General features: G+C 36.9%; 2 protein-coding genes across 2 annotated transcripts in view; one reads left to right on the forward strand and one right to left on the reverse strand.

The window, feature by feature from the left end:
* LOC126366005 (endoplasmic reticulum metallopeptidase 1-like) overlaps nt 1–1,182 on the reverse strand; it is a 280,945-nt gene extending 279,763 nt beyond the window's left edge. Inside the window, exon 1 of the mRNA XM_050008849.1 lies at nt 1,015–1,182. Within this exon, the coding sequence (XP_049864806.1) occupies nt 1,015–1,035 (21 nt within the window). The 5' untranslated portion in view covers nt 1,036–1,182. The remainder of the gene's footprint in view (nt 1–1,014) is intronic.
* Nucleotides 1,183–1,239: 57 nt separating this feature from the next.
* Nucleotides 1,240–22,836, forward strand: part of LOC126366008 (trimeric intracellular cation channel type 1B.1) — a 50,081-nt gene continuing 28,484 nt past the window's right edge. Inside the window, exons 1-4 of the mRNA XM_050008853.1 lie at nt 1,240–1,851; nt 13,584–13,740; nt 17,465–17,560; nt 21,707–21,795. Coding sequence (XP_049864810.1) covers nt 1,731–1,851; nt 13,584–13,740; nt 17,465–17,560; nt 21,707–21,795 — 463 coding nt within the window. The 5' untranslated portion in view covers nt 1,240–1,730. The remainder of the gene's footprint in view (nt 1,852–13,583; nt 13,741–17,464; nt 17,561–21,706; nt 21,796–22,836) is intronic.

The raw sequence follows: 22,836 nt of genomic DNA on the forward strand, positions 1-22,836 counted from the left end.
CCAAAAAACAGTGTTGCACAGTAAAGAAAGTCATATGTAAACAAAAAAGTTTCTGCAAGTAGAAAAACCGAGTGCAGTAGCTTCCTGATGTGGGCTTCAAGCAACATTTCCCGCTGAAATTATTGCCGTGCCCTTACATCTGATCTCCTCCTATTATCTCCCATATTACTCTTAAAAAATTTATTGCCTACATCTACTTTACCGATTACTCGCTAATATGTTTTTCCTTCGGCGGCGTCCTCATAGTTAAACAGATCATAACTACTCTTTTCAGTTGCACTAAAAAAGCATGCTAACACAGAATGCAAAAGTTATTCATTTAGTTAATACACTAAAATCTCCTACAACCATTAGCAAGAAATGGAATTTTGCTATTTAACAAACAGTTCTTTCAAACGACGAGAGTTCAAAAATTTTTAGCTGAAACAACACCTTCCTACGGGGAAACCATGTTGAGATTATGAAAAATAAAAAAGTAATTAGTTTTGACTATTAAAATTATGTGATTATCCAATAATGATCTACATATGGACAGTATTTTTCGGTCTTATCCTAAGAAAGCTTTAGAATTTTGGTATGCAAAAGCTGTTTTGTTTTCCAGCATTAAAATGGTTATGTATCAAAGAACACAACGCAACTTGAAGCTATAGCTCACCCACTTGGGAGCATACATAACTGTTTGATATCGAGAACTATTTTCATATAATTGTCTTTACGATACAGAAATATTCTGCGGCTGCCAAAACAAAACCTTTCACATTCTTTCTTCCTTTATACATACTGAAATACACACACGTTAACTATTTCGTTCGTACGTGCAGACGACGTAGGCGTCTCCATAACATGATTTCGATTATATACAGCTTTTTCATGAGGTAAGCAACGTCTGAAACGAAACAGTTTTCATCGTTCCTTGCAAACGGATATATAATTTCTTCAACACAAACCACAGAAAGAATAAGTTTAACATTTCTGCTGATTAATCGAAAGTTTGTGAAATTAAAATGGTCTTACCTCTTTCTCTTTGTTACGCATAACTGCAAATAGATGTTTTGTACTCGAGCGGCGCGGGGGAAGTTTGTATACAAACAACCTGTAACGCACCGCTTTCCGCCCTTCACTGATGCTACTTTGGCTTTAGCGCGCAGTACATATCACCGACTAACAAAAATTTAGCAGAAACCAAGTTTATCACTGAAGTTCTGAGATATCGATACTTGGTATCGATACTGAATCGCTACTCTTTTTATCGCTGTTGCTTAGCAGTGGAATGGTGTTTTTCGACAGAAAAAAATAAATTTGTATCATCAAGTATAGCAAATAATCACACAAATTAGCGATTCAGTATTATGGTTTAGTCGTCTAAATGGTTGATGGAAGCTCAAAAATTTTATGACAAACTAAGTTAAAGCGTATAAGCAGACGGAAAGAGTTATAAAAAAATTAGAGTTTACTTATTCTTGGAAGTAGCCATAAAATTAGACCCAAAGTTGTACCATGATATCGATACAGTACATTAATAAAGACTGTTTCGATGTCAGTACTGGAGACCCTCTGATACTTTCGCTAGCATGTGCTGCCACTGGCGGTAACTTTCGATACTATTCAATTCAGTTTGTCTTCTGCTAACAGCGGGGGCCAGCGCTAAGGGGCGAGGCTTGGGTGCTTGGTTGGTGGTTGGAAAACGTATTTAATTCTGTAAGAGAAGTGATAACATCAGCAGCAGCACCATGGATCCCGAAGCATTCCTAGACTTAGCAAATCAAGTTGTGAAACTGAAAATGTTCCCGTATTTTGATATAGCACACTCCGTGCTGTGTGCACTTCACGTCAGAGAAGACTTGGGACCAGGTAAGAGAATTTAATCATTGTTTACCTTTAATATCATGTGAATGACAGATTCTTAATTATTGAACCAGATCATTCTGCCCTTTTCATTGGTGAAGTTTCACACAGAAATTCTCCTTTTATTTATATTTGAGTCATCCATTCGTATACAACAAACACAACATCGGGCAGCGTGGAGTTTTGAGCATAGTAGTATTGATTTTTCTGCTTGGTTGCTCATGCGTTTGTTACATTGTCTTTGACGGAATTGCCCTTCCATACTGTTCACCGTGCTGCCTTTATGAAATACAATGGATATAACTGCTGTCGCGAATTCGAACGTAACCGTGTTTGTGATTTGTTTAATTCTTATCTGTTTTTGTAGACACGGATATAGAAATCTAAAGAGACCATTTTAGCACAGAAATACCACTTACAGTCTTTAGTACGACAGCGATGTAAATAGAACACCGCATCCTTGTAGTGTTAAGAGCAACAGCTGCCTTGGGTAAACCCAAAATAATTCCTTCTATTGTATTAAGGGACACTGAAAAAAGGCATATCAAATGATAATGTATTCGGTTAGAAGATGGCGTTGCTACGAACGCATTCTTTTACTAGACATCTGGCGGTCGTCCTACGGAGCGATTTTTATTTCTGTTACCGGCGTGGCTGGGCGCAGAAAGGGCGGTCTCGAGATATTTTTGATCGTGTCCCCAGGTCGCAACAGCTCATGGGAGATGGCGTTGCCTCGTACTGAGTAGTAACATGCAAAACACACGCCTGATTTAAAATTCAGTAGCGTGCAATTTGGCAAATATTTCAGTTTTGCTGTACATACACGATAGACTCGTATGGTATAAGTTTCGACATGCAGCAGTGACCGATTACTTTACTTATCACTGCTGAGACAGGGACGATTTTCGTGCTCAAATAATATTTATAGTCACTCACACAAAAATCAGCTGTGAAGTATTTGTGCACCAGTATAAATATCAACTTTTTTTAAACATTTTACAGCAATTGATTAGTCAACATTTATGAAGGAAACTGAACATGAGATAAATACTCATAAAAAACTTTATCTTATAGCGCTTCCGAAATTTGAGTAGCCTAGTACACGTTAATAAAACGCAGCTTATCATTTACGACAAAAAGAAGTACGGCACTTTTAGAAACGTAATGTATCTGAAAGATAATTGACATGTCTATTTATTTGACAAGTCTCAAAGTTAAATATATTTGAAATTTAAAATGTAGGGCCTGGGATTGAGTGTTCGAGGGCAGTAAGTAACGGAAAAAATAATAATCAACTCTTGAACTCTATCCCGGTATTAGTACACTTCTGCGCATGCCTTGCAATGTGGTTTGTTTGTACTGGTTATGTTAGTAGTGTTACTTTCAGCGACGTGCAGTCCGTAGATGTTTAGTAATGAAGATTTGGAGGTGTAGATTCATGTTAGGGATTATCAGATCGTTTTTTAAATACGCTACGAGAGAATCTCCTGTTTACTGAAAATCGAATGCGAAACTGGAGATATGTTTATTTTCTGGTAGGAAACAAGAAACCGTTCATGAGTGGATTTAACGCTGCCTACGACAGATATTAAGCCAACAAATAATCATCTCCAGAATAGAACATTGTGAACGAACTTTTCAGCCAAATCTTTTGCGTTATTGGAATTTACCAGAGGGAAACCTGCTACCAGTAAGAAGCAGACAGCGCAATACTTTCCTTCAAAATTCAAACCAAAGTATCAGTAAGAATAACGTCTTGTAAGCTCTCTCTCTCTCTGTGTGTGTGTGTGTGTGTTTTAAAAGAAATAGCCAGATACATTCAACAGAGTGAATGAGAAAGTAAATGTTTGTAATTTGTTAGAATGAATTATTTACCTCTCAACCAGGTTGCTTTATCAGACGAACATTTTTGTTAAGATACTTATCTAATTTGTTTCTTATTTTTCAAACAGTTTTTTTTTTTTCAGGTCACGTAGAAAGTGTGAACTATTTTCTGCCTCTTGATCATTCAGACTTCACTGTAAAGTTCTAAGCAAGTGAGCTTGTGAGGAAACCGTTAGACAGTTTTGGATATGCAGCAACACTTACCGGGATTTGCGACTTTATCGGGAAATTTAGTAAGATTTAAATATTTCCCTTTCAAAGCACATTGGTCGACGAAGAGTAAGACGGACAGATTTGTACTCGTGTTTCAGATTCGTGGTCAGCGTAAGGAGGAGGACAAGTTTCAGCCGAATGACATTTTTCGAGCTTATGAGGTGGCAAAGTGGTAAAGACTCGTGTTTAATGTGGGACAAATACTCCGCCCACTCAGATGTGGGTTTTCTCTGATTTCCCTAATTCACTTAAGGCATTCACTTTGAAAGGACACGGCAAATTTTCCCTCTCCGAGCTTATGTTCATTCGAATGAGCTCGTCGATCACAGCACATCAAACCCAAATCGACCGTCTCGAGATTATGCTTTAGCTACAGTCAGTTTCAAGTAGTAATTGTTTTTGGTACATTTACAGAGTGAAAGCTAATTATGGTATCAAATAAGGCAATTCCTTACCGCCCATCATTCCATCATGTACCTTTGTTAATAGATTATCAACAACTGAATTTACTACATTGTCTTCCCCCTTACCCTCTTGAATTATATCAACCAGATTAAAAACCATTTTAAAACTGATAATAAGCCACGGCTGCAAAATACTAACATGAATTCTGTACAAACGAATGGAAAAACTGGTAGAAGCTGGCCTCGGGGAAGATCAGTTTGGATACCGTAGAAATGTTGGAACGCGTGAGGCAATACTGACCCTCGAAAATAGATTAAGGAAAGGCAAACCTACGTTTCTAGCATTTGTAGCTTAGAGATAGCTTTTAACAGTGTTGACTGGAATACTCTTTTTCAAATTCTGAAGGTGGCAGGAGTAAAATACAGGGAGCGAAAGGCCATTTACAACTTGTACAGAAACCAGATGGCAGTTATAAGAGTCGAGGGGCATGAAAGGGAAGCAGTGGTTGGGAAAGGAGTGAGACAGGGTTGTAGCTTATCCCCGATGTTACTCAGTCTGTATATTGAGCAAGCAATAAAGGAACAAAAGAAAAAATCAGAGTAGGTATTAAAATCCTTGGAGAAGAAATTAAAACTTTGAGATTCGCCGATGACATTGTAATTCTGTCCGAGACAGCAAAGGACGAGGAAGAGCAGTTGAACGGAATGGACAGTGTCTTGAAAGGAGGATATAAGATGAACATCAACAAAAGCAAAACGAGGATAACGGAATGTAGTCGAATTGAGTCGGGTGATGCTGTGGGAATTAGATTAGGAATTAAAGTAGTAAATGAGTTTCGCTATTTGGGGCGCTAAATAACTAATGATGGTCGAAGTAGAGAGCATATAAAATGTAGACTGGCTATGGCAAGGAAAGCGTTTCTGAAGAAGAGAAGTTTGTTAACATCGAGTATAGATTTGTCAGGAAGTCTTTTCTGAAAGTAATTGGATGGAGTGTAGCCTTGTATAGAAGTGAAACGTGGACGATAAATAGTTTAGACAAAAAGAGAATAGAAGCTTTCGAAATGTGGTGCTACAGAAGGATGCTGAAAAATATATGGGTAGATCACATAACTATTGCGGAGGTACTGAATAGAATTGGAGAGAGGAGGAATTTGTGGCACACCTTGACTAGAAGAAGGGATCGATTGGTAGGACATATTCTGAGGCATCAAGGGATCACCAGTTTAGTATTGGTGGGCATCGCGGAGGGCAAAAATCGTAGAGGGAGACCAAGAGATGAATACACTAAACAGATTCAGTAGGTACTGGGAGATTAAGAAGCTTGCTCAGGATAGAGTAGCATGGAGAGCTTCATCAAACCAGTCTCTGGACTGAAGACCGCAACAACAACAACAACAATTGATACTTGTAATTTGTGGCATTTTGATCTACAGATTCACGGCGTCTCCATTTCACACAAGAGGTTGAACATTTTGGGGTTCTTGACTGCTGTTGTGTGTTTGTCGTTTGGCACTATATAGGCTATCACTATTCTTGGCAGATTTTAAAAGAAATAACGAAAATATATGTCTGTAAATTGAAACTCAGGTTAAAGTTTCAATTGAGAGTCGTTGTTCCCACATCCGTATGCTTAATATTAATCAACATCAGAGATTGAATCACTTTCCTTCGTTCAGTAAAAGTCATAACCATTAATCGAAGACAAAAAATTACTATGCCTCAACAGTTTCAATACAGCATAACAACACGGACAGTCATCAAAAAGAGATCATAGAGCGTCTACATAAGCGGTTCAGTAAGGCTACAAACCACTCTGAGACGTGTATTGGATTTTTTTTTTAATTGTATGCGGCACATTATCGTTACTGTCGCCGATTATGTATATTTCAAGAGCGGTGATATTTGCAGCAGCGCTCGCTGCTGTTTTTGACGTTACATATGTATAACTGAAATAATTACTGGCGCGTGTTTTCGTTGTTTCCCAGTGGTGACTGTTGATTGTTGATGTTCACAACCAAGCGATAGAGGTGGCAATCATCGTCTTCGTTATTTTTTTTTTTTTTATCTCCAGTCTCATGATTCACGTCCCAGGGCTGTTGTCGAATGATCTAATTCACAAAGGTTCATATACATTTCTTGAACTACAGATCTCGCAAGCGTTTTGGGAAGTGAGAGAGAAGCATACTAAAATAAACCAAAATACTATATCCACTACCACTACCTTACGGAGGGTAGACCTGTACTGTGTTATTAATCGTAACACGACATTCTAAACATGTCATATCCTTAGGCATTATTACTTTTCCACATTTTCAACTATGTTTTCAGTTGTAAGTACGATGTTTACGAAAGGCATCAAGGTTTAGCAACACAATATAGACCAAGATTAACGTGTTCAATCAGTTTAATTGTATATATAGTCAAGAATATTTTAAATGTACCAAACCATATATAAGAGTTTATAATCTACTTGGCCATCTAGAACACCTGTTTACATAGTACACATAGCTGAACAGAGAAAATACATAAATGCGTATTTACAGATCTGTAAGGTTAAGCACTCAGAATTTTTTTTCACAACTAATTATTATTGTATCCAGGAACAATAAAATGACTCTTTCTATGCACCCCTCGATGCTCAGTCACAAGAAGAAACAATCGTTGGTACTTCCGGCAAAGGCTGATCATTTTACTATGGGGGAGAGGGAGGGGGGGGGGTGTTGTTATGTCAGTGTGATTCTTTTCCGTCTGGGACATGCAGGACCTAGGACGGTGACATCCAGACAAACTTCTTTTGGCTGAAAGCCGAACGCATTCCCCGCGCTATTACGCCCAAACACATCCGCGACCAGCTGAGAAACGCAGTAACCGACGAGTCCGCTCATCGTCGTTAACATGAGGCCGAAGTTCTCCCATGCTGATAGACAACATCCCGTCACCTTTGAGCCAAATTGCTCGATTTGCAGAGGACGCTGTCAATCATGCGACTACTTAACCGGTAACAGATCTGAGATAAAACTCCGGCCAGATAAACATGATGCAGATTGTCGAGAGAATAGCGCTACTTGAAACTCTTGGTAAAACTCGCAACAGATCGCTGTTCTACAAATTTCTCTCTGAACTAAATAGTGATGACGGCAGAAAAACGTGCCAGTATACGTTTCGTCATGCCCTGACCCCACTGTGGACATCGATAAAAAATAAACGTGAAATTGTAACTAACATATGTGGATGAGTAACGGTATGTTCTCATCCGTTACATAGCGGCCCTTCCTCCACCAAGTAAGTTTGTCCACACTTCTCTCAAGGCGAATGCTGGTATGGTTCCTTTCGAAAGAATACGCAAAATTTCCTTTCCAGTGCTTTACCAACCCATGTATGCATCATCTCGAACAACCTTATTGTTGGCTGGGCATTAGATCTTAACTTTCTTTTTCGGTTTGTGGAGGCTGACATTAACAAGTAGGACAATGCGCAAACCAAAATTCCAACTTAATGACACATGGGCAGATACATGTCAGAATAGTTGGCTGGATCTCATAATCCCAGAACATATTCGCCGTCATCAGTTTTAGTTTATACTGGAGCATACCTGTAATGAAGCCCATCAAAATTAATTATTGCTGCATTTTCTGTCTCTCAAGACTTTATGCAAACTCTGTCCTCTGTTATGTTTTATTATGTCTGCAACATAGGGGCTCAGTTTCCCCAGAATTTTACTAAAATAAATGATAAACAATTTCTAATTACATTCTTCTATGACTTGATCAAGCAGTTGTTTGTTCTTTACTGTCATACTTTTCTGAAGAAGAACTGTGTTTTGAGTAGAAGGGAGTGAACTCTCTTGTAATAATCTTGCAGAAGTAGAAGTGCAGAAACCAGACGAGTCTTATTTTATTTTGAAAAACTGTGTTTTTTGGTTTCTAAGTAAAAAAGTCTTTTACCCCCTAACGACTGATGCCTGGATGGTTAGACAAGATGTGGAACCAGAGAGGAAATAGTGTTCCATAAACGTCGTCATGATGTTTGAGTATCAAATAATGTGGTGGAATAATGGAATCTATTGTGCAGAATATTGTCATATAAAACATAATATTCTGTGTATTTTAAACTGTACTCATGAGGCGTGCGTATCCACAACCTTGGAAATCAGTACATTTCAAAAATACCCCACAAAGTTTTCTAAATGATCATTGGGCTACGCTACGGGTCAGTTTTCCTCCTACCACATCTGTTGGCTCCACCAACTCACATCCCAGCACATTGGAATATGGAACAATATCCCAAGAAATTCTGTCATATTTGTCAGATTCATGGAGCTACTGGAAGAGACATTATTATTTTCCTTGAGGATACTTAGCTTATGGTTCGTTCAGTGGGTAAAAGTTAATTAGGAGGGCGAGAGCATGTCCTTCTCTTCAGCCACCTTTTATCCCCCTCCCCAAGGGGAGATTCCCAGTACTCATTCTCACAGTAGGCTGAGTGGGCATGAGGCCAACCTTGAGGAATTACAATTAGGAAATATGCCCCCCCCCCCCTCCCCCGAACTGGAATTGAACTTATGACACCTGGCTCTGGATCTTAGTGGTCTACCCACTAGACCATCAACCATCATGGCCACAAGAGAACCTCATACTGGGAGATCAGAGCCAGTAACCAGGGGAATGGGTTGTTTAGAAAGAAGGCAGTGTTACTGTGAACCCATAGTAATAGCAGTTATGTTGTCTGAGGAAGAATGGAGTCGAAGAAAATAAATACAAATAAAGGTCTATGCTACAAATATACCATTATTTAGTGAAGTCTCTTTTGGAAATATTTACTAAATTGGTGTATGGATCTGTTAAGATTTTTTACTCCATAAGCAAGAAAGAGACTGTGTTCATTTGGTATGACTGATTACTTTATTTAAAAAAAAATACCAGAAAACTCAAAAGAAAGCAACAAAGATTATATTCCTGAACTGTAATAACAAAGTTTGTAGAGTTGGTTTTAATTAATGATATTCCTACCTATCCCCCTTCAAACTGAGCAAGGTTGCTTAATGTTCATGACATTGGACTATTCGTCAGAAGGAACGGGGTTCAAATCTCCATCAGGCAATCTTTGTTTTGGTTTTCTGTGATGATCTTTAAATCAGTACAGGTGAATGCTAAATTTTTTTTCAGAAAACTGCTTATTTTTTCATCCTTAAAAATTATAATGATGGCAGCTAGTAAATGTTTAATGAAAATACGAGTCTTGTCTGCAAAGCCTAGATGTGTGAGGAGAAGATGTATATTATGTAGTGTTAGTAGAGGAACGACCAAGATTCTTGTTGTTGAGAAGAAGAAATGTTTAAACATGAGAAATTCTTTCGTGCCCCAGAGAAAACAGGTCAGTGACTATTCATTCTCTATCTTAGTTTGATGATTGTAATCACCATGCAGTAAACTTCATAGAGTCACCATTCAGAATTATGGATGACTAAGTTGTTATATATGCCTAGGTGCATGGAGAAAGTTTGCATCCAGGATCATTGTGAATTTATCATTCAAGTGGAGGAATCGTTCAATGTTGTTGGGGGGGAATTTAACAAATATGAGTTAGGTGGCTGATAGAACCCTAACTGAATTGGTTGGTTGGTTAATACACTGGATTTATGTTTCTTAGGAGTGAGATTTAAATCCTCATGTGGCCAACCTAATTTCAGCCTTTTGTAGTTTCTTCACAGATAATTATGCCTGCGGTATGGAATGGTTCCTTACATACGAGTAGGTTGCAATTGCTTTGAGCCCTCTTCTCTCTTTTTCTCCTTCGTCGTAGTAAGTGCTCAAATTTGATGAATTTTGAAACTCAGTTGTTCCTTTCTTGCTTATGGACATATTCTGTGGGGAGTCCAAGAAAGATTTTTGGTGGGATGGTTTGCATTTCAGGGCATAATTAGATTTATTTATGGAGTAAGACTTCATTTTAGGGGCCTGCACAAATAGTCGACAGTGTTAAACTGCCAGCTTCCAGAACACACCCCAACCCCGGATTGAATCTGCCTCATGTATTAACAATTGGGAACAGTGTGCTGGTCAGCCTATGTGTGGTTTTAGGTGGTTTTCCACATCCACTGAGGGAAATATTGGGCCATTTCCCACATCCAAAGATAAAAACTGCACAATCAATTCAAAAAACAATGTCACATTTGACCATTGATTGCACTAGACACAGTACAAGGGGTATGTGGATTCCTTCTCAGGTTAGTGCTGGCAGTAGTTTTAAAACACCTTTGACAGTGGTGACCCCATTTATCAATAACCTACATACAGGTAGAGTTGGTTCTCCTCAGAACTGAGAAAGTACTATACCAATCTTGATCTGGGATTGGCTGGAAAAGGGCCAAGGAAGGAAGGAAGGGAGGATTTCATTTTAGGCCCCCAAATCAGAGTCGATACTGAAAGTAATATTGTGCTTCAATGTAGTCAATGCTGAGTGGGCTTTGATTTGAATATGATGACATGGCACAATTGTATTTGTTTTGGGATTACTTTCTCATTGACTTTCTTAAATAACATCCTGTTTGCCATCAACTGCAGTATTTATTTTAATATTCACTGTCAGTATGTACCAAATGGAAATAATTCTTGTGAAACTGAATTTATGGTTTCTACATGTCAGTAACATACATGAATTTCCCTCAGAGTACGGTGTCTACAGGGAACATATATACAAAAAAGAGATTAGAGGGAGACCAAGAAAGCAGATATATTGTTCCTGTCAAATAACACTCTAGAAAATGGAGAGTGAAAGGGATGGTGCATATTGAAGTACTAGAAGGTAGTGTTCGGTTGTGGTTTTAATGTGTACATAGTTTCTGAAATGAAGACGTGAGATCGAGAGGTCCACAGCCTGCATAACATACAGTAGAGCCCTGTAAACAATTTGTCTCACTTAGGTGCATTTTTTTTTTTTTTTTTTTTTTTTTTTTTTTTTTTTTTTTTTTTTTGGTGAATACTCTATACATGTAACAAATAACTGGAAAACAAAAATCAGAAGTATAAGGGTACTATTAAACACAAGTTTGTGTCTTCACATTTGCAACCAGTATCATTTTCAGGTGCTGTACTCTTATATGGGTAAAATAGTAGTTAAGTATATTTTTACCTTCTAAGCAAAAAAAAAGCTGATAATATTCATGTGCTTTTACTAAGGCATCTTTGTCACAGTAAAAGTACATGACAAGTGATTGTAGTAGGAAAAAACTGATGCATCTATTCTTTTGTTAGCAGATTTGTTGTGGTTAAACAGATCTTTTCAGTTTATGATTATTCTAAGAGGAAGTGAAATGGCGTAGTGAACATAACTGATGTGGGGCACAACACTTTGTTGGGGCCCTCTGCTCCATTGCTACCCAAGGCACATCACTTTATTGGCACCCCTGCCGCCACCTCCTTAGTAGCCAGGGTACAACACTACACTTTATTGGCACCTCCTCTCTAGAAACACATGTATTAATATAGTGTATAGCATTTTCTGGAAAATCTTGTCTGTCTTAGAGACCATTTAGCAACCTTCTGCACATGGTACTGGGGCATGATAGAATCCTTTGCCCTCCCTCTCCCCTCGCTACGCCACTGCTGTGTAGAGACTCTCACTTCTTCCATTATTTATCAGTTAACATTATCGATGTCACCTCCCTCTTAATACCTGCAGAAGACGGTGATTTTCCTCTCTGCACCCATTTAATAACCAATATTAATGCAGTATGGTAAAAATGCAAGGTTTTTCTTTTCCTCTCTCAGAATAAGAGAACATTTTGCAGACACTTTACTGGCAGATACATTTTCTCCAAATGTTAATAAGTGAAGTCCCGACTTCTTTCAGGCCTTTTTTTACATAAATCATAAAATATTATTAAGGGATTTCAAATGTTACCATAGCATATATTTAACCCTTGCTTTGTTATATTTCAATTCTGATCAGCCGGAAACAGAAAATTTCAATATCTGCCAATGCTTAGGAGTAAATTTAGAATAGTTTTATACGTTACAATCTGTATATGAAAATCAGTTAAAATTAACTTAATGTTGTGATTTAAAGCAGCTGTTTTAGCTGCATGCATTTTTACTTCCTATAAAGAGATGGGATGGGTGGCCACACTAATTACAACACGAGTCATTTCTGAAAACAGTAGTTGAAGAGATAGTGGAACTAAAGAATCACAGAGACAGGGCTGGACATGATAAAGCAGATCAGCAAAGATGAGCGAGGCAGCAATTTCGCTTCAAAGAAGAGGATAAGCGTCATGCTACTGTGAACTGCATCAAACCAACCTTAGGGTTTATGATATACACAAGAATAAGCGATGCAGAGCTTAAGGTATACAAATAGTCATATCATGTATGGTACAGTCAAGAAATGAGGGGTTTCTGATGTTTGTTGAACCTTCAGGATATGCTGTCACAGTATCATCGTCATAATTTTGAAAAGGTGATAAGTTGAAGATACAGAAGTAACTAGACTTTTCCTCTTGAGAGGATATTTAGTATGCATGGAAGTTTGATTTATTAGTTTATTTTGCTATGTAATTTTTTCCCCAGGCACTATCTGGAGATCTACAAATTACTGCTATTCTTTTTCTGCTATCAGCCCACATATCTATCTTTTGTGTCATTGTTTATGCCATTTTTATTGGATTTTTATGCTCTGTCTCTTCGCCATGTGAAATAGAGGCTGTATCAAACATTTTTGACTGAAAATTTTTGTGTCATAACAAGCTACCTTCACAACATGTATATTATGATGTGTCTGGTATTTGGGTACATGTAGAATATCTTAAATTTTACACAATATAATGTAATTGGGTGGATAAAAATGTACTCATCAAGTGGTGGCAGAACACACACATAAAATGTTATAATTAAGCAAGCTTTTGGAGCCAGTGGTTCCTTTTTCAGGCAGAAGAGTTGAAGGGAAGGAAGAGTAGTGAAGGAAAAAGATTGGTGAGGTTTTGAATAAGGGGTAGGTTTCAGACGTCACCCAGAACCATGAGTCTGGGGAGGCTTAGCAGACACGATCAGAAGGAAAGACTTATTTTCAAAAATTCATTGTTTTTGTTGTTAAATTTTACACAGCTTGTTAATTGAAATATTCTCTAAAATACATTAACTCCTTGAAACTTTCTATTTTATTGCATAATGAAGTTTGGGTTACCATTTGTCAAATACTAAACATTTTCACAAAGAATCTCACAAATTTTTGTTACAGGTGCACATGCCTTTTCACGGAAACATCCAATGTCTTGCTGGCTATCGACTATGCTTGTAGTATTTGCTGGCGGAATGCTCTGTAATGGTCTTCTAGGAGAGCCCATCCTCGCCCCTCTAAAAAACACTCCTCAAGTTGTTGTAGCCACAGTTGTTTGGTATGCATTTTTATTTTTATGTTTTTTATTATTATTACTGTTTCTATAACGTGAAAAGTAATTCAGCTGAAAGACCACACCACCCGCAACACACATTTTTTAAATTTTATTTATTTATTTGATAAGGGACAGTCAAATGGAAATGAGATGGGAGCAAGTAAATAAACTGTTTATTATTTAAAAAGTAATAGTCATAACTATTAATACAGATATTCCACGGCGAGACAAGAACAACAATGTTTTCATGGAAAAATTTTCACGGTTGCTTGTGGAATCATGACTGTACCCAACTGTGATCCTCTTCGTCTGAAGCAAATTGACAGCCATTAATCTATAATTTGAGGGCCCCAAAAATATGGAAATTGCATGGGAAAGGATGGGACTGTATGGAGAATCTGTAAGGGCTTCCCAGTAGTATAGTCAAAACAACCTACTAACAAAGTGCCCACCCACATGTTGCCAAAATTGTTTCATGTGTGCTGCAGAAAGTTTTGCCGAGAAGTCCTTGCACGTCGTGCATACAATCCCAATCTCTCCCCTTGCTATTTCCATGTTTTTGAAGGCCTAAAGAAAGACATATGAGGCTGTCTATTTCTTCCAAGCAAATTTGAGTACAATCGTGTTTCCGTAGACAATTGTAAACAGTTTTCCATGAAGGCATTGACCAACGTGTCTCACAATGGGATAAATGTTTTAACAGTATGGCAATTACTTTTGAAATTATAAGCACTTTACTTATTTTTTTCCCATGTGTCTCATTTGCTTTTGACTGCCCCTTATAGTATTATTTTCAGCTCTTGTTACAGAGAAAATTAACGAATATTCTCATTAATTTTTATTTGTTACGAAATTGTTGTGAAACCTGTAAAAGTCAATTTTTTTGTTTTTGTTGTAAAAACAATTGCACTATCACTAAAGATTTTTAATTGTTTAACTAATGCTGCACAACACATTGTGTGAAATAATTTCCATTAAAGAAGTGCTTTTCTGCTTCTTTTTTATTGCATTTGATGGAATAAATATGAAGCCTCTCAAAAATGACAAGCATAAATTAGTTATCATGTGCATCTAATTTTAAAAAATGTATCCGATGAGCAGAGGTATTTCCTGCAATATGTTGCGCACAAGCCAAATTTAACAAATAAACTTATGTCAGGCAACAGCAAAGGTATTATTAATAATATTAAAACCATTATTCTTTCCAGTTTATGTATAATACTGTTTACATTTCTTTTAAAAATGTTTCTTATTGCAAATCTTGACATGTTTCCTATAAATCAAATCATATGATTTGAAGATTGTATGTAACGAGATGAATAATTCACATTTCACATTAATCTGTTGTTATAATGAGCTCTTGAGGCAACCAAAGAGGCCATAATAGCACAGAGGAGCAAGTAAAGGAAGAGAGAAGAAATCTGCTTATTTTCATTTATATCATTCATTGTGGGTAACATGTCCAAAATTTCTATATTACAGATGATAAGATTAAAGTATGAGAAAAATATACACATGTTAAACAAACTGACTCTTTAAGATATAATAATCAGTTAATTCTAGTATTTATTTCAGCTTACAGTCACTTTCAAATGGTTCTACAATGCTATCAAAAATTAATAAAAGAATTACTATTCTAACATCACAAAGTGTTTTAATTGGGTCTTAATTTCTAATTTCATGTACAGCTTTAATGTGTCAAGATATTGCAGAACTACCCGAAAATGGCTGTAGGTCAAAATCAATACTGAAATAAAATATAATACCTTAAATCAGTCACGTGGTGAAAATATTGTCATTTTATAAATCGGAGTCTGATTGGAAACTATCAATCTTCTCTGTTGTATATAGCTGCTCAGGACCACTTTGAAAATTCTTTGGGAACTGTCTTTAAAAATGGGTTTTTCTGAGGTGTAATGTAGCTGTTCTTATTACACAAACTCCAAACTGTGTTGAATTTGGTTCCACATTTTTTTTCGAACTGTGTAATGGTCTGTGTGTACCTATGTTTTCCAGGGAAGCTCAACCGCAATTTTGGATGGTCTCCAGATGTAGAATAGTAAGAAAATTCAACATGAGGCATACAAGATTCATACCACGATCAATTGAGAAGCTCATACAATTTTGATAACAGCTTTAGCTAGCTGTGAATGGTCATTTTTTTTTTAAATTGATGTAGACAGATCTGCTACAATAATTCTAACAATAAAAAAGAGACATAAAGAGCAGCAGATACTACATGTGACAAGAATAAATCAAACTAAGATGAAATAACAGATGCAACAGTGATTCTAGCTGGGGAGGATCTAATGAAAATTTGAAAAAAATGGGTAATAATGGTGATGAGTTGGACTTCCAAGCTGTAATGGAACAAAAAAGGTGGGAAAATTTGACATCCACAATTTAGCGGCAAAACACAAAAGCAAGTGAAGTGACTTAACATATGATCAGTTGCAGTACAAGCTCTGTCCCACTGCAACTCATGCAGTGGACCTTGTATTTCACCCTAGACAAATTTTGGTGTCTTGACATGTCTCATCTTCCCAGTTATACTCATAACCATGGTACATTTCAAATATTACTCCTGGTGAAAATCTGTTATAGATGTCTTCTATTATTTACCGTGCATGAACTGACTTTTCTTGTATTTCATTGGATAAACTAACTTTTAACTTAAACCTCCAGTCACACATCTGAGACATATCTACAAAGAAGGAAGACTTGAGGTTTTCCCACCAATAATGAAGTTTTGATAGACCAAGAACTTGCTGAGTTTGACTACGATGAAAGAATGAATTCTTCATGCCATTGTTTAAAGAACCATTATGGCATAAATTTTAAGTGGTTTATAAAAAATGAAAACATTGCATCAGAATGATTAGAAAAAATCCCACTCTTGTTCCGTAGAGATCATTATGTTACCCACTGCTTCACATGATTCACTAATGCATTGCTGCTGCCTGATATTTGATCACTGTTACTCCCCTTGAAGTGTATAACACATGTAAACAAACTGCTGGGATAAGAAATTTCAGTCATCTACTTACAAACTGTTTTACATTTATAGAGATAATTGTTAGCTGAACGGTTTGATTTTACCTTTTGATGAGTATTACTGGTACACCAGTTTAGTAGAAAACCAACACACAACTGTTGCTTTGTATTTGGTAGCCACTGCAGTTACCTCTTAAACAGGTAATGAAATGTACAAAACCAAAACAAGGCACTGGAAAAAGGAGTTTGCATACTTAATAAAGAAATGAATACAAGATTAGAGGACTTCGCTCATCAGCAAAAGGTTTCATAATGAATGTGAGAACAATGAGGAGGAAAAAAGGGCAGATGCTGTCAATTGGAAGGAACAAAACATAATTTAATAGGATCAGTAGGAATAAGCAGGTGATAAAACAACAGGGATATGGGTGAAAATATCACAGAAGTCACAGGCTGCTTCCTTTTTTTCTTTTTGTTTTAAGCATTTGTACATTTGTAGTGCAAGAAAGCGACTTCATTCTGTGAAGTGCGATAGTCATAATTTTCATGTTATCATTCTTTATGATAATTAGGGATTAGTTTGTTTTAACAAGAAATAAACTCTGTTTACACTTATTGGTTCAGTTCTTGCTGGGAGGGGGCACACACCTTAATGTTATAAATAGGCATAGGAATAATTATGTGGACAAGCTCTGAAACTGAAGAAATTATATTAATTCTTGCACTTTTTCAGGTACATTGTATTCTACACACCTTTTGATATTGGGTACAAAGCAGTCAAGTTCTTGCCTGTTAAGCTAATCTGTGCAGCTATGAAGGAAATTTATAGGTAAGTTTTTTTCACCTTGATGACCAGAAGTGTTTTTCACCTTGATGACCAGCAACTTATACAAACTAAAATATATGTATGTAATGTTAATGTTAAATGCAAATGTATATCATGCTAAAAATAAAGGCAATAGCTCTGGGGACCATTATTGTTGTGGTCTTGAATCCAAAGACTGGGTTGATGCAAATCTCCACACTATTCTACCATGTGCAAGTCCCTTCATCTCTGCATTGTTATTGATTCTTGGCTCTCCCCTATCAATCTATCCCATCTTTTAACAACATTTCTCCTCTGTTTCCTTGCTGTCTGCTCAATGTACAGATTGAGTACCACATGGGATATAGGGTACACTCCCCTCTAATTCTCACTTCTACTACTGCCTCTGTTTGATGTCCTTTGACTCTTATAACTGCTGTCAGAGTTCTATACAAGTTGTAGATAATCATTCGCTTACTTTATTTTATCCTTGTTACATCTGGGATTTCAAAGAATGTATTTCAGTTAACATTGTCAAAAGCTAATCTGCAGAATACAAATAAATATTTACATTTAGTAACAGCTACAAAATTATTTAATGTAACACAGTGTAAGGCAGCAGCTTACAACAGTTTCAGATGTTTTCCTTGTTGTCTCATGGTTGAAATCAGACATCAGCAGAGATCTTACGAAGGTAGATAATTTGTACTTCATAGTACAAGTTAATCTGTTAATCATCACCTGAACTGGTAATAAATTAATGCAATTTGTAAATTATTTGGCATGTTCAATAGACATAAAATACTTGACAGGAGAAGATAGCCAAACAATGCATTTCGACTGTGCCACAGAACATTAGTATGTTAACTGAGTTTTGTTAGTAAAGTGCAGCGCACAGTTCTTAACATAAAGAAAACTAGCAAAATTTGGGATTAGAAGTATGTGGACTATCTTTTTTTGTTTTGTTTGTGTGTCCTCTTTTAAAAGTACCTAACCATTACTTTTTTATTCAGTAAGACACCAAGAGCCAAACAATATTCTGAAACTATTCACAGTATTGTGAAACTATACAAAAGTGTCAGATGAAGAGTGCTTCAAATGCATCTGATTTTCTGGTGATTTTGAAATTGTAACAGTCTCTGTCATGCTGACACTAAATTCACTTATTCATTTATTCATAGATACAAGTCTCAGTTTTACTTGCTTATTTCATTGTATAAAGTTTTTTTCATTAGATTAGTGATTTTTAATTAATGGCTTAATGTCACACACAGTTTATATGATAGTCCACTTAAATATATGAATCTGACACAGAAACTAAATAATAACTGTGGAAACTGACAGCACAAAATGATAAAAGGACAAATCATTTTCTTTTAAATAGAATTAGTATATTCACAGCTAATGGTTTAGGAACGAGTCACTTTGTATTCAAATTTGTGTGTATTTAACACATGAATTTAGTAACTGATTACAACCAGTGTGTATTGTATCTACATACATGCACCACAATGGTACATGGCATAAAGTATATTGTTCCTCTATCGGTCATTTTCTTTCCCATTCCACTTGCAAATGAAGCAAGGGAAAAATAACTGTCTGTATACCTCTGTATGAGCCCTAATTTTTCATATTTTATCATCGTGGTCCTTATGTGGTAAGTATGTTGATGGCAGTAGAATCATTCTGCAGTCGGCTTAAAATGCTGGTTCTCTAAATTTTCTCAGAAGTGTTTCCTGAAAAGAGCATCTTCTCTCCAGGGATTCCCATTTGAAGTCACAAAGCATCTCCGTAATACTTGAGTGTTGATTGAACCTACAGTGCCCTGACAAAAAGTTAACATGCCAATCTCATGGGCTAGGAGGAAGGCTGTCCCCACATGCAGAGCAGATTATAATGCATTAAAGTCTGGCTCCCTTCCCCCACCAATTTAAGGATGAGGCCTGACAGTGTAAAAAATGTCACCACTCTTACAAGACTGGAATCAGTATTGACAAGAACAGTGGGCAGATCTCCATCGAGACTGAGGACTGCCCCGATACCAGGATATAAGACACACATTGCAAAATATGCTGAACTGAAAGTGCCACACCCAAACCACCACCTGCCTGAGGAGGAAGCCATGTGTTAAAGTACTATGTTCGATGCAAAGTGTGGTAAGAACAACCTCCTTCTAGGAGTGAGGCTCACATGAAGTCCGCCATGCCTATGTGGTCGATTTCAATGACCGCAGTTTGTTTTCTGACATCTTCAATCATTCAGTCTCCCACTGATGCATGATGTGTCTGTCACAAAGTGAGATGATGGGTTGCAACGGGATGGGACACTGACGGACAACACCACGGGTGGAAAAGACCCACCACAATTTAATAACCAAGTTCAGAAAATGCTGAGGAACCAGAGACTGTTGGACATGGTTTAAAAAATAATATGCAAATGCAAAGAGGTAAATTTTAGTAGAAAATCACATTTCTGTACAAAGATCAATGTACGAAGTGTAGAAAACTTTAGTGAAAAATCCTGGTGAAAATCTGAGACAATTCTGGTCCTGTGTAAAATCACTAAGCATGTCAAAGGTTGCTATTCAGTGAATCATCAACTAGTCCGTTGTGACAACTGAAGACACCAAAAGTAAAGCTGGACTTTTAATAGAAGGATCCTACAAGCATATTCCCATATGGAGCACGTAGTCATGGGGGGTCCCTGGTGTAGAGAAGCGCCTGAAAGAATTGAAGACAAATAAGTCACCAGCTCTGGACAGAATCCCAGTTTGGTTTTACAAAGAGAACCCTACAGCACTGGCCCCTTGACTTGGCTTCCAATTATCATGAATCACACACATAGCTCAAGGTTCCAAGTGATTATTACAAAGTGGAGGTGATTTTTGTTCATGAGAAGGGTGAAAAATGGGCCTGCAAAATTTCAAATCAATATCCTTAACATCAGTTTTCAGCAGAATTCTTGAAAATATTCTGAGTTTGAAAATAAGAAATTTCTTTGAGTCAGAAGAACTTCTGTCCACAAATCACCATAGATTTAGAAAGCATTGCTCTTGTGAAACTCAGTGTGCCCTTTTGTGACATGAATCTTGCAAACCACAGAATAAGGGCAACAGGTATATTCCATATAATTAGATTTTTGGAATGCATTTGATGTGGTGCCACAATGGAGACTGTTAGTGGCTTGAAGACTCCTGAAGTAATAGAACCCAGTATGTTGTCTGCAACATCTAGTGTTAATCATAGACAAAGGCATCACAGGAACCCCAGAGAAGTATAAAAGTACTCTTCTAGTCCTCTATGGGCAACAATCTGTGGCTGTATGCTGATGGCCCTGAGTTATATGGGAAAGTGTAGTTGTTGAGTGACTGTAGGACACAAGATGATTTACACAGAGTTTCTAGTTGGTATGATGAATGGAAGATTGCTCTAAATTTATAAAAAAGTAAGTAAACGCAGAAGAGTAGGAGAAACAATCCCATAATATTCTAATACAGGATTAGTAGTGTGCTATTCGATGGTGCAAGCATAACTTTGCAAAGTGATATAAAATGGAACAAGCATGTAAGGACAGTGGTAAGATTGGCAAATGGTTGACTTTGATTTATTGGTAGTAGTTTAAGAAAGCCGACCCATTCGTGAGTACTGCTTGAATGTGTGGGCTTCCCACCAAGTCAGATTAAAGAAAGACATCGAAGCAATTCAGAGGTGTGCTGCTAGATCATCATCATCATCTTTCCCATCCTTAACCCACTTACTTGACACATATGTCTTCAGTGTGCATTTTACAATCCATTCAAATTATATCCATAATTTCTCAACATCCATCATACTGGAACTAAATGGTGTCCATTCATGGTGTAAGTGGGATGCTTACAACTGCTTGGTCTTTTAAGCAAAATTACTCCAACATAACAACACACACATTTATGTTTTCTTCATTAATCTGTCTGTAGATCTATGTTATCAAGTAGATTAATGTGGTCCACGTAGTCTCTTCACTGGTATCTGCTTTCAGAATTGTGACTTTGCTATACTGAAAATAATCATGCTTAATCTGGGATGTTATTTGTAATTTCACTAACCATCAACAAATACTTTATTTACTTTACTTAGTCACTTGTCCGAGACAAAAAAATTTTGGTAAATAACAAAATATATTTCATTCCAGGTGTAAAAAAGTACATGATGGAGTCACACATGCTGCCAAACTGTACCCAAATGCGTATATCATCATGATCCTTATTGGGACATTGAAAGGTGAGTACCACAATGTGACATAGGAAGTTTATACACCAAAGATCTCACTGTTCTTCTGAGAGAGAGTAAATTAATACTAGTAGTATGTGTGTTCATGAATGTGAAAAGATCATAAAGAATTGTGAGAAGAAAACAATCACTAGTCTCCTTCCATTCATGTCATAGCATAATTTCATATTATGAGAACATTAAGCCTGATGGTCTTAGTGGTGATATTTGAGAAGGGTATGCTATATGCCAGCAGCAGGTTTGATCATCGTCATCATCCCGTAATCATCATCCAACAGAAATATAACACCACACTATACATAGTTCCATTACACTCATAACATACAAGACACAACTGTCTCATATCCACATGGCAAGGGACCAATTGTGTGGCGGAAGAAAATCCTTTCCAGTTAGGTGGCTGAGCCCCCCAGGCAAAAAGCCATCGACTTTACTTTTACTTATTAATACAGTTATTTGTGTTATCTGGGCAGCATGGAAGTAGCTGTAAAACTACTCAATTTTTCTCAAATAGTGTGGCCTTTAGCTTCTTAAACAACATTTTGAGTTGCTTCCATTTTTATGCCAACTTCTGTGTTCATTATAAACAGTAATGTTGTTGGAATAGCTAATGTGTTTTTACCTCTTCTGATGCTTTGTAATTAGATGGTCACACAAATACTTTAATCATATTAACTTTTTATTGAAGTTACCCAGATTTCATTGAACTCAGTTTCAGTTTTTATAATGAAGGAAAGTTTTCTTCAAAGCAGAAGTTGGTTAACTAGCCCAGCTAGTTGTAATGGGACCTACAATTTGATATGGACTCTGAATCGTGTTACACCTTGGCATTTATCACATCAGATATCAAGTCTATATTACACCAGCATCTGTGAAAATTGCAGCTATCGGTGAATCAAGACTTTTATGATATGTAAAACAAGAAGTCATTTTGACCGCAGAGAAGTGTAGGCACAAACCGACCATCTCCTTCAGGGGGCATCAGTGTTACACCTAGGGCTGACTGCAGGCACTTAAGATGAATGAAAACAA

The sequence above is a fragment of the Schistocerca gregaria genome, chromosome 4, assembly GCF_023897955.1.
Source record: "Schistocerca gregaria isolate iqSchGreg1 chromosome 4, iqSchGreg1.2, whole genome shotgun sequence".
In the NCBI taxonomy this organism is placed as follows: domain Eukaryota; kingdom Metazoa; phylum Arthropoda; class Insecta; order Orthoptera; family Acrididae; genus Schistocerca; species Schistocerca gregaria.